The 12,002-nt window shown below is 45.7% G+C and overlaps 1 protein-coding gene across 12 annotated transcripts in view; it reads left to right on the top strand.

Moving 5' to 3' along the window:
* Nucleotides 1–12,002, top strand: part of FRMD4A (FERM domain containing 4A) — a 341,626-nt gene that overhangs the window by 211,779 nt on the left and 117,845 nt on the right. For all 12 annotated transcript variants that reach the window (XM_072356953.1, XM_072356942.1, XM_072356962.1 and 9 more), the window contains one exon: nucleotides 10,066–10,131. In XM_072356953.1, the coding sequence (XP_072213054.1) occupies nucleotides 10,066–10,131 (66 nt within the window). The remainder of the gene's footprint in view (nucleotides 1–10,065; nucleotides 10,132–12,002) is intronic.

Here is a 12,002-nt window from a genome sequence, read left to right as displayed (position 1 = left end):
ATCTCCTATAATGCTAAGAAGAAAAAAAAGAGGTTAACACTCCCATTTTGGGCTATAGAAATCCTTTGTGTGTACAGTTCTTCATGTAACACATAACATTTCAACAATGACTGTTGGGCTTGCCAACCTGCTCTGTGGCTGGATTATTTTTGTTCCTTCTTAGAAATTCCCAGATCTCCCAACCAAAATAAATCCAACTTTGTTTGGGTTTCCTGACCGCATGGGATCCAACGTGGCTGCAGCCATCCCACACACGCTGCAGCACTGTTGGCATCCCTTCCATCTGAGATGAGATATTTCACACCAGGTTTCAGCAGGAACTACTCTGCAGATAGGGGAGCAGCAGGAGAATGACCCTACTGCTTTCACAGTGGCTTTATGTAGGGCACGCCTGTAATGGAAAGCCCCCCCACACAGGGAGCAGCTCTGAGAGTCAGCACAAAATCTGCAGCTGAAACTTTGCATTTCTCCTAGGGAGCATAAAGTGGTTTGAGGTCTTTTCATATTTAAAACTCTGCACTGCCCTTGCTCTGCATGGATGGTCTCTCTCGTGGCTGTGTCCACTGTTGCCCATCGTCACAACATGTGGCTGCCACATGTCTGTGTGTGCCACGGGAGAACCTGGATGCTCTCATTTCCCAGTGAAATGTGCGCTCAGAGGGGCAAGGATGATTTAGGGGATGTGTAATGAGTTACAGGGCCATGCCTCATGCACATGCACACACTGCAGCATTGAAGCATGCTGAAAAACAAGCAGCTTGCCAAGGCAACTTCCACAGCCTCTCACGATACTCAACAGGAAAATCTGGAGGAAAAAAAGTAACAAATCAATGCCTGAAGTGTTTTGGGCTTCATGATATGCCTTGCAGCCCTGGATCTGCTGCCAATGGTGTCACCATCTTGCCTCACCAAGGGCAGGGAGGATGGAGGCCTCAGTGCTGCATTTACAGACAGAAACTGGAGCATAGGAAGTTCCACACAAATGTGCACAAGAACTTCTTTACAGTGAGGGCAACGGAACACTGGAACAGGCTGCCCAGGGGGGTTGTGGAGTCTCCTTCTCTGGAGATATTCAAGTCCCGCTTGGACGCCAAGCTGTGTGGCCTGGCGTAGGAAACCTGCTTTGGCAGGGGGGTTGGACTCGATGATCTCTGGAGGTCCCTTCCAAACCCTACGATTCTGTGATTCTGTGATCCTAGAAGATGTTTTCTGAAATGCTCTGAGTTTGCCAATGGAGACTCTATGGGGAATTTGTAAGTGCAAAGGTACTAGGCTACGTCCTCTCTTCCTCAATGCCCCCTTGCAGGCACAGCCAGCAGCATACATGGCAGAAAGCTGCTCCTAAATGGGCATCATTTCCTCAGAGAGCAATGCTCTGAGGTATCAGATCCAGGCGCTGAGTTTGCAGGCATTGCATCAGGCTTTTCTCTCCTCTGTCTCCATCCTCAGCTCTTCTGCATTGATTCTGCACAGTGTTGAAGAGCTGATGTGTTTTCTCCCAGAACGGAACATCCTTTCCTGGCTCTTCAGAGGCAGAGACTTTCAGAACAAAGATAGGCTCAGGCAGAGAGCTTTATTCCAGACTCCTCCTTTGCATAGGTTGCAGGAGGAACACATTTATATTTTCATGAGTTGTCTTGATGCAGAGAGAACTGGTTTTTGAATCTTGCTCTCTAATCCCTAGAGCACTTCTGCACAAACAGGCAAAGCATTCCCAGCAAAGGCAAAGCAAAGTCCTGGCATCACTGAGAATGGACACTGAGGGCCATGGTTTAGTGGGCACGGTGGTGATGGGTTGATGATTGGGCTGGATGATCTTAGTAGCCTTTTCCAACCTTAATAATTCTGATTTTAAGTCCTGGGAAGCTCTGCTGGGGGCTGGTATCCACCAGCCCAGATGAATATCTCTGGTGGCTTCTCAGCCCAGACCCAGGCTTCAACCATGGCTCAGAGCACCCAGTGCCTGCCAAGCCCAATGCTCAGCCATGGCTGGAAATGACCCCATGACATGATTTTACACTGGAAGCATATCAGTTCTTACAGTGTTATTCAAAACAAGAAAGAAAGAAAAAAAAAAAAAAAAAAAAGCAATTATGTATACAGATTAATGTTTTACTTTTTTTTTTTTTTTTTTCCTCCACATCTGGAATGACTTTTGCTAGTGTGTTTTCTATTACGTGTTACACATAACACTGTTTAGTGCAGTTTATTGACCAGCTCTCTGCTGCAGACTAACTGAGTGATACACAGCCCCATGCCTTGGCTCAATTGATCTGGGTGATCGCCGCTCACACCTCGAAGTGCTTGCTGATACAGTTGGTACAACAGACTCAATAAGTGCTAAAAGGACACTTTGAGCCTTAAATCTTAATTTGTCCCTTAAAAATATTTCATGCATACTACAGCTTCTATTGCCTTGGGTCAATTTGGTCATCTTCCTATGAACCTACATTGATTTTTTTCTTCTCCAGCAAATCATGTACATTTCAGTAGCAAATAAATTGTCCTACTCTCTTTTCTAACTAAACCAAACCTCCTACAAATGTTTTCCCAGAAGACTTGGATGCTCTCATGTAATTACCACCCTGTCTGCATGCACAAATGAGTGATATCTGGAACAGTTTGCTGAAAATATGTCATGTTTGAAGTGTGAAACTGTACCAAAAAAAGAAAAAAAAAGCCAACATTTTTATATATATTTACAAGGAATGAAAAGTCAGACGTAGGAGAGATTAACAGGCATCCTAACATCCTTAGAAATATAGTAATTATCAGTTGCTATGTACTTTAGTACTGCATGGTCATCATCATGCTGATGACATGTGGGTTTTGCTACAGTTCAGAGTAGGGAGTGAATTGGAAAGTGACCAGGAATCCCTGAAGAGGCATTGATGCAACTTGTAAAAGGCTGTGGAGTCCACTATTGGTAATGGAGAGTCCTAGCAGCTAATTTAGATCCTTTTCTCTTAGAACATACAATGTGCACAGCAAGCAGAGCAGAAGCTCTTCCAGTATACTCTGCACATATGGGATGAAACAAAAGTCAGTACCTTAAAGTGCTTCTTATCTAGATAATAAATTTATCCTAGGAGGGAAATAAAAGATTCTACTCAGAGGGGGTTGGTCAGGCATTAGAATGGGCTAACCAGAGACATGGTAGAGTCCCCATCCCCAGAGGTATTTAAGTGATGTGTAGATGTGGCATTAAGGGACACAGCTTAGTGATGGGACTGTTTAGTTCAGGTTGATGACTAGCCTTGATCATCTTCAAGGTCTTATCCAACCTAGATGAGTCTACGATTCCATGAATAAAGATGTTCTTTGCACAGCCAGGCTGAGCTGAGCTAGCTCAGGCAAAATTTGCATGCAGGTCAAGTTATCTGAGGTTTTAACTGGGAAGTTTACAGCAGGGGAGATTTTCTAACTGTCATGTCATGTTATCATAGGGATGAGGGGACTTTTTTGCCACAGATTTTGTAATAGTGGCATTTTGATCCCCTTTTGCAGCCTTTGGGCATTACTTTGGAGTAGGGATGAATAGCACATCCTGCAATCAGTTCAGTGGGATGAGGCCATGAGCTGCCTGAGCTGCATGCCCATCACTTCCCATAGGACATGACCCTTGGGTTGCAATGCTGTCATGTGGACCGATGTGTTTCTTCTCGGGTAAAGATGCACAGTGATGCTCAGTGCAAACAGCTTGCCATATGACTCATTTAAAACTTACTTGTACAAAAGAACTATAAGAGCTCTAGCATTTTCTTCACCTAAAAGCATTGGTCCAAAGCAAGCATCCACACTGAACTGCTGTTACAATTGACCAGCTGAGATGAGGTTTCTCAGTATCAAAAAAGAAGTGGAACAGTTTTCCTGAGGACCAGATGAGTTACAAGTCTGTCAAATATAAGATATTTGTAACCAGTGAATCCTCTAGTCTGAAACAAGTGCCATCTCTCTGAGGTCAGTGGGAGCTCCAGAGCTCAGAGGATGCTCTGCCCAGCTCTCTTAGATTTGGCTCCTGCACTGTACAGTGGGGATCTTGCTTGGAAGGATATATTTTTAAGCTGCCAACCGTTTTTTCTCGCCAAGAAAGGGAACAGCAAGAGATATGTGGGAGAAAGAGTCAAACATGGTAAGAGGTATGCACTGGGAAAGCCCTCCTCTGCATTAACATCAGAAGGCAGAGCGGGTTCACGATGGCCTGGTTTCCTTCCATTTGTGAAGATTGAGATCTGTATTATTTTAAGAAAGAAAACAATACGTGACATAAACCAGCACAACCTGCACTCTAGTGAGGAAGCCATCCAGTCCAGGAAAGGGCTTTCTTATCTCAGGATATAGCTGAGAGCCGAGCTCTGTGGCCAGCCGCTCTCAGAGCAGTGATTTAGGCGTCTGTTGGGTAATGCCCTGCTTGGTTTGAAATGCGGCGTCGGAATTACATTTAATTCTAACTCCACGGCTCAAGCACTGAGTGTTTTGAGGTTAAGAAGCGGCATTCCCGGCTTTAAAGTTCGCCTGAGAGTTATTGCTTGATGTTGTAAATGGACTTAAGGACCGTAGGAGACAGTTTTTCATTTCAGCCCTGATACAGTAAGCCACTTAAACACTTGCTTATGTCACGCTGAAATAAAAGGGATTTATGTGCACGGCTCTGTGCTTTGCTGAATCAGAACGTTTTTGCTGATGGCTGTTTGCAGACAACATGAGAAACAACCTGTGCAGATTTCTCTGGGGGATCTCAGGTCTAGGAAACACTGCCTGGAGCCCTCAGGAAGCATGGAGCCCCTGGGCAAGCCAGGAACTCTTTTGTCAGCTCTCAGGACAAAACAGGGAAGTCACCAGGTCACCCAGCCTGCAGCTCTCCTTAGTGTTCATCTGGTCGCTCTCCTGCAGTGCTCACAGAGTGGTTGGGTTAGACCGAGCTCATCCCAATGAACACACCTTCCTTTCTCCTCCAGGAACATTTGGCTCTATGAATCTATGATTCTGTGACTTGATAATTCTATGATGCTATATTCTTCATTCCCAACTCAGTGGGATATAGATGTGGATTATTCAAGGGGCAGGACAAAATGCTTGCAGGAAATACAGGAGACTTGCATTTGATACATTCCTCTGGTGCTACAAATCCTATGGGAGATGCAGCATTGTCATTGGCATATATTTTCTGGCTTTCATCTAGGTATCTTAGAGGTCTTTCCCAACCTTAATGATTTGAACAGAAGGCAAATGTCCAAGGGTATGATTAGGATCTCCTTTGTAGGAAAAAAACAACCGCTTTACAACTGACCTGTCCTGTTCCAGAACATCAAGTAGCATTTCCAATAGGAAGTCATCACTAATGAATCAGCTTGAATGGCAGAAGTGTTGTCTTTTGGGTTTCTATCCATTGTAGTGAGAAACACCTGTACTTCTTTGTTGTCTTATTTTTGAATGATGCCTTTGCCATAGCTCTTCTGCCAAAATAAAATCACTCTTCTCCCTCTTCAAACAAAAGTTTACAGACCAGACGAACCACTTTTGGTTTAGGATGGAGTCATGGAGATAAGAGGTGGAAATGAGGACCACATCCAGACTGGATGGCAGTCTCCCTGCCTGGAGTTTCTCCTGTATTTCTCCTCACTCTTAGAGCTTTGAGTCAGTGAGGTTCAGGTGGAAATAAGCCTGCAGCATTATTGTCCTATCTAATAAAAGGAAAAGCAGAGAAATGGGTGTCCAGGAGGGTTTTAGACCTGGAAAGCAAGCAGGGTGGAAAGCAGTAAGAAATGGTCAAGTGGGAGCAGGGTGTTTAATCTAATGCTTTATTTTAATCAGCGGGCTGTCATCTCTCTCTATCTCCTTTCATCGGGTCTGTCCAAACGGCAGGCGGAGTGACACTGATTTTTGTGTGCTCAGCACAGTAATTGCCTCCTATACATGCAGTGAGCGTTTAGGAAATTTTCTGCCTCCAATTATAATTTCTGATTTGAGACATGGAAGAATACACCATATCCTCTTTATTTCTGTAGTCACCAGCTAATGAAACGTGCCACGAGTATTTATAGAACTGCCATTGTAAATAGCATTTGCATTTGGTGCCTCGGAGTTATTTAGTGTGACGGTGCCTTCACCAAGAGGATTTTTTCACTTTGAAAGGGAAAGGTTCCCTTTGGAGTCATCCCTTCCTGCTGCCTTTGCTGTTTGCAGTGGATGCAGCAATTCTGTGGACAGTTGCAGATAATTTAGTGACAAGATGACACACACACGGGGACTAGCAGAGCGCTCTGCAGCAACAGACAGAGATACTGCAGACAGTTTATAGGACGTTCCAAACCTGTGTTTGGAGTTACAGCAAAGATGAATAGAGAGGAGGGAAGTCAGCAGTGTGGTTCGTGCAGCAGTGCAGAACAGCTGCCAGATGGTCTTTCTTAGGAAAACCGTCATGTAAATATTTGGGTAGGAGCCTCCAAATGATATTTAAAGTCTGTTGCTTGTGACAAAGGTAACTAAAATGTCTTTTCCTTGAGAAAGGCAGCCAAGATACAGAAGATCCCACAAGTAACCAGGAGAGATACTTGCTTTCTGTAGCACATTCACATGATCAAGTGCATACATCAAAACTTGTCACCGATGTCTCTCAAAGTGTCTTGCAAAGGAGGGCAAAATCATTCTTCCCATCTTCCAGGTGCAGAATCCTAGAATCACAGATGCTAGAAAAGATCACAAAGATCATGTAGTCCAACCATCAGCCCACCCCCACCATGCCCACTAACCATGTACCTCCCTACATGTTTCTTGAACACCTCCAGGGACAGTGACTTCCCCACCTCCCTGGGCTGACTATGCCAATGCTTCACCACTCTTCTGAGAATAATTTTTTCCTAATATCCAATCTGAACCACCTCTGGCACAATTTGAGGCCATTATCTCTTGTCCTGTGGCTGTTACCTGGGAGAAGAGGCCAACCCCCTCCCATCTACAACTTCCTTTCTGGGAGCTGTAGAAAGCAATAAGGTCTTCCCAGATCCTCCTCTTCTCCATAAAGCCAGGGTGCAGGTAGAACACAATGCCCTGCATGTGATTGGCTCTCCTGAGCATCCACCACCTCATTCATACAAATGGGTCTCCTCAGATTTTCATGTGCCTCACAATCACCATCTGTGTCTGTATGGTGTGGAGGTGCGTCATCCTCAGCTTCCCAAAAGTGCTCATGTTCAGCTCTTCAGGCACTCTGGGGTCATACTTCATGTACAGGCACTAGAAGAAGTGACAGTTTTCAGAATGTGACATACTGAGCTGTTTTCGAAAACAAACAAAAAAGCTATTGTGTGTTTTGCTGCATAATTCCCCTCTGAATTCGCTATTGGTCTGGCCCACAAAATGCATCTGGTCCCTCTTCGCATATGAAGAATGCTGCTCTCTGCCATATGGGTGAATTGCTAGCACCGAGTTTGTAGCACAGCCCCAGCTCTTCACACTTCTTGGGAAGTGTCAGAGGTGCAGAGAGTAAATGTGGACACCACAGCCTGCAAGCCATGTTGGAGAGTTGTCTGAGTTTAGCACAAGGGCATGGCTTCAGGTATGGAAAACGCAAGTGTAGGATGAAGCTGGGTCAGCTATCCTGCCCAGTATACGTCTTTCTGGTTTGAACATTATAGACATCAATACTGTCAAGAGGTATTAAGCACATTAATTTTTACTTTCTGAAGTTAGAGTAGATGGCTCCTAACTTCCAGAGGGGAACTAGGGGCCTGTGCTGATGATACGGGAAACCGAGTCACTGAAGTCAGAGTGAAAACGGAGCAAACCTCACCACTTCCCTTCTTGTCTACTATCAACGTCTCTGTCCAACCGTTGCTTCTTCTATGCTGAGATTTTACTTTTCTGTGTTGAGGTGAAACCCTTGCCTTTATGCTGCATAGCTTTCATCTTCCCTCATCTTTCTTAGGGTAACAGTTTCAGGAGTGGTGAACAACAGTTCTTTCCTCGCAGCATTCCACTATCCAAATTCTGATGTTGCTCAGCTCATCTTTAGTGACCTCCTGGTCCCACAGTCCCATCTGTAGGGCTCTGGTGTTGGTTTTCCTTCTTGTTACACAGAGAAGCAGAAGGGATTCCTTGCCATGTTTAAGAGCTGGCCTCAGCCTCATTGCTGTGCAATAGATACCACAGAGAAACGGAACTGCAGAGCATCAGAATCATCATCTTCCACATGCATGACCTGTACCAAAACAGTTCCTTCTTGCTGTGCTGTAAAACATAACACTTTGACAACCTAGCAGAGTTTGTATTGCTCCGATGAAGGTAAAAAGTGTGTAGTGTGGGCTTCAAATGCCTGGCAGAATAATAAAATAGAGAGGAGGGAAGAAAGGGGTTGGGGTCAGTAGTCTGTAACACAAACCTTCAAAGCATTAAGAGGCACAGCAACGAAGTGACACTACAGAATTAAAGTAGTGTGCTCACATGCTGCATGATCAAACTGTAAAATTTACCATGGACTTCGAGAGCCGCCAAGGATTTGCTGATGGACAGAGGTGCTGGGGGTGAGCTGATGTGAAAGCAGCGTGATTTCCCCAGCCCCACTCCTCTTTCCTCCCTCCATTTCTGTAAGCGATGCTCATGAATTTGCAATTTGTCCATCATTTGTGCTGCATTTCAGAGTTTCACTACATTTGGATACTGCCAGCTACCAGCTGTTCACATTTGGGATTTATTTAAGCAGCGGGAGCACTGAGAGGAGATGAAACTCTGGGTTGGGAAAGCATGGAATGCCCTTTTCTGAAATACAAAACATCACCTCAGTCAATTTTCCTCCTCACTCCTTTTACGTTCTTCTTTTTCTCATTTCCACTTTGTATAACTGATCGAGTGCAACATGCATGTGCTGGACTGTGCTCCTGTCCCTGCCATCACGTGTCACTGCCATGAGAAAATCACCACTTTCTTTCTTGCCTTGGGTAAACTCATGTTAAAACTTCCACCCCTTATCTTGGGGATGCTGCAGGTATCTGACAGCAAGGATGTGAGAGAGAGAGATGGAAGCGGAGTGCTCTGAGCTTTGTCCACAGTGCTGCTTGGTGGAAGCCCAGCATGGGCTATGGCTCCCTGCAGCCACACCAGCAGGACCTACACAACCCCTGTGAATGCTGCTTAATACACAGTTTACAGAGAAAATCTCTTACCAAATAATAGGCCTTATGAGAAGAGGTATTTTGCATAGCATTCCTCACTAGATGAAGTTCCCATGAGAATACGTTTTATTGCCTTCGCAGTAAGTGGTTGACATAAGAAGCCTTGGATAGAGTGTGGTGGGTTACCAGGAGCACAGCAGGGCCAAGGCATGTGTGACTGCCTTGGGGCTGCCTGAACACTGCCCAAATCATGATGAGGAAGAGATTTCCTAGAGTGAAAGAGGCTTAGGCTGCTCTTATCCCATTAGTGGCATTGCATGTGTGGTGAGGGCTGTAGGGGCAGAGCCTGGATCCATGGCTGTGCAAAGCAAAGTTGTTCCTCTTTGCAAAAGAGCTGGGAAAGGCCTTGGCTGATTGTAGTGGTGATCCCTCAGGCAATGGCTCATTTACTTCTTACTACCTCAATCTATAGTAGCTCAGAAGAAGCAACATAAAACCGTAATTGATGTTGTCATAATGTTAAGAATTGGAATAAATCATACTGATAGGGAAGCACCAATGAACCAATATAATAATTAAGGACATAAAGCTGTTAGAGAGCTGTTTGGATGCAAAGGAGGGATACGAAGATGGAGAAGGGTCTGGAGGGTGAAGTGTGTGAGGAGCAACTGAGGTCCCTGGGTTTGCTCAGCCCAGAGCAGAGGATCTGAGGGGAGACCTCATGGCAGCTGCAGCTCCTCACAGGGAGCGGAGGGCAACACTGAGCTCTGCTCTCTGTAATGGTGACAGGGACAGGGAACAGCATGGAGCTGTCAGAGGAGGGGCAGGGGGTATTAGGGAAGGGTCTGCACCAGAAGGTGGTGGGCATGGAACAGCCTGCCCAGGGCAGCAGTCACACAGCATGCCAAGGTAGAAAGCCCCGTGCCCTGAGCCACGTGTCTCTTCTCTCTTGCAGATGACGGAGGGCCGCAGATGCCAAGTGCACCTCCTTGATGACAGGAAGCTGGAGCTCCTCGTCCAGGTAGGAACTGCATGTTTCTCCATTCAAGGATTTTCTCCAAATAGTCCAGGAGAAAAAGGGGGAGGGAAAGGTTTTCACTTGGTTTTCTTAGCAACTTCACGCTGAGATTGCATGCAGAGCTGTATTTGTACCAGGGATAATATGCTTGTGCTAATTCATGACATGGTTTGTTTTACTTCGTGCCAAAACAGTCCCAGTCCCCACTGGTAGGACAGAAAAACAGGTCAGGTTGTTCTTGATGCTGTTATATATCACTTAATGGAGAAATATGTTACATCTTCTTACAATAACCCCAGCCTGAGTTTCCGTCCCATTACTTGCCACTAAACTTGGTGTATGATGCTCAGGATGCAGTGCTGGTGCCATAGGAGGAGAACATCACTGGAGATACTTCAGAAGCTGAAAATCAAACACAAACATGCGTTCAAATACATTTGTGAAATATCCTCTTATATTTTTTTAAAAAAGGTAACAATCACAGAGAGTGAAGGAGAATGAGATTGTGGTGCTGGCCATGGGCTCACTAACATTGCCATATCCTGAGCCTTCCTGACAATTTTGGCTCACTCCTCAGAGGTCACCAACAGGTTAACAGCAAGAATGAGAAGAATGCCTTTCCTTTTTGCAAATGCTGCTGGGCAGCCCCAGAAACAGGAAATGAAACTTCCCATGGCTGCACAACCTCCATGCAGCTGATAGCTGGGGGGAGAGCAGGATCCCACCCGGGGAAATCTGAACAGGGATAGCTGGAGGTGCCATGAATCACAGGAAGCATGTTCAGCCCCACTGCTGGAAAGTTGCTTAAAAACATCATTAACAGAATGCTTGCAACAAAAAATAAAACAAAAGGGTAGTGAGGTCCTGAGTCCTTAATCACTGAAAAGATGGGATCCCCTGAGACATGTGGCGTGCACTGGGATGTGTGGTCAGAGAGGTACTAGCCATGAGCCAGGGCTGGAAGGGGAATAGCTCAATAGTTCATTATAACTCATTAGTTAGAGTGAAATGCCATACCCATGGTATGTTCTGAGTCCTCAGTACAGGAGAGACATGGATGGACCTGTTGGATTGCATTTAGAGAAGGCCCACGAAATGACCCAAGGGATGGAACACCTCCCCCAACAGGACAGGCTGAGAGAGCTGGAGGTGTTCTGCTTGGAGAGGAGAAGTCTCCAGGGAGATCTGACAGCAACCTTTCAGTATCTAGAGGGGAGCTACAGGAGAGAAGGGGACAGACTCTTTAGCGGGGTCTGTGGTGACAGAACAATGGAAATGAAAAAGTCTTTTACAGTGAGGGTGGTGAGGCACTGCCACAGGTTGCCCAGAGATGTGGTTGATGTCCCATCCTTGGAGATTTCCAAGGTCAGGCTGGATCAGGCCCCAGGCAAACTGATCTAGCTGTGCTGTGCCTGTTCATTGCAAGGGAGTTGGACTAAGTGACCTTCAAGGGTCCCTTCCAGCTCAAAGGATTCTGTGATTCTGAGGTGTCAGATTCTGCACAGTGAGCATCTCTGCACAACTTTTCACCCACCTCATTGAGGCTTAGCAGATAGCTCAGAGGTTTCTGTCCATCTTTGTATTGCATCCATAGACGCAGCCATAAGCACATCCATCATAAGGATGTGGCACTTGGCTTCCTATTTCATAGAGATGCCTCTGAAGTTTTTCTTAATTGCATGAGAACAATTTGCTTTTTGGAGGATGGCTCTGCTAAAGCATTGGTTGCAATATCAGTAAACACAGAATGACAGAATGGCTTAGGTTGAAAGCGACCCTAAAGATCACCCAGCTCCAACCCCCTGCCATGGGCTCAGTTCTCCCACCAGCTCAGGCTGCCTAAAGCCCCATCCAGCCTGGCCTTGTGCAGCTGC

Source organism: Excalfactoria chinensis, chromosome 1 (genome assembly GCF_039878825.1).
Source record: "Excalfactoria chinensis isolate bCotChi1 chromosome 1, bCotChi1.hap2, whole genome shotgun sequence".
NCBI lineage: Eukaryota > Metazoa > Chordata > Aves > Galliformes > Phasianidae > Excalfactoria > Excalfactoria chinensis.
Note: the sequence above shows the minus strand (reverse complement) of the source record. Positions and strands in the feature narration are given on the sequence as shown.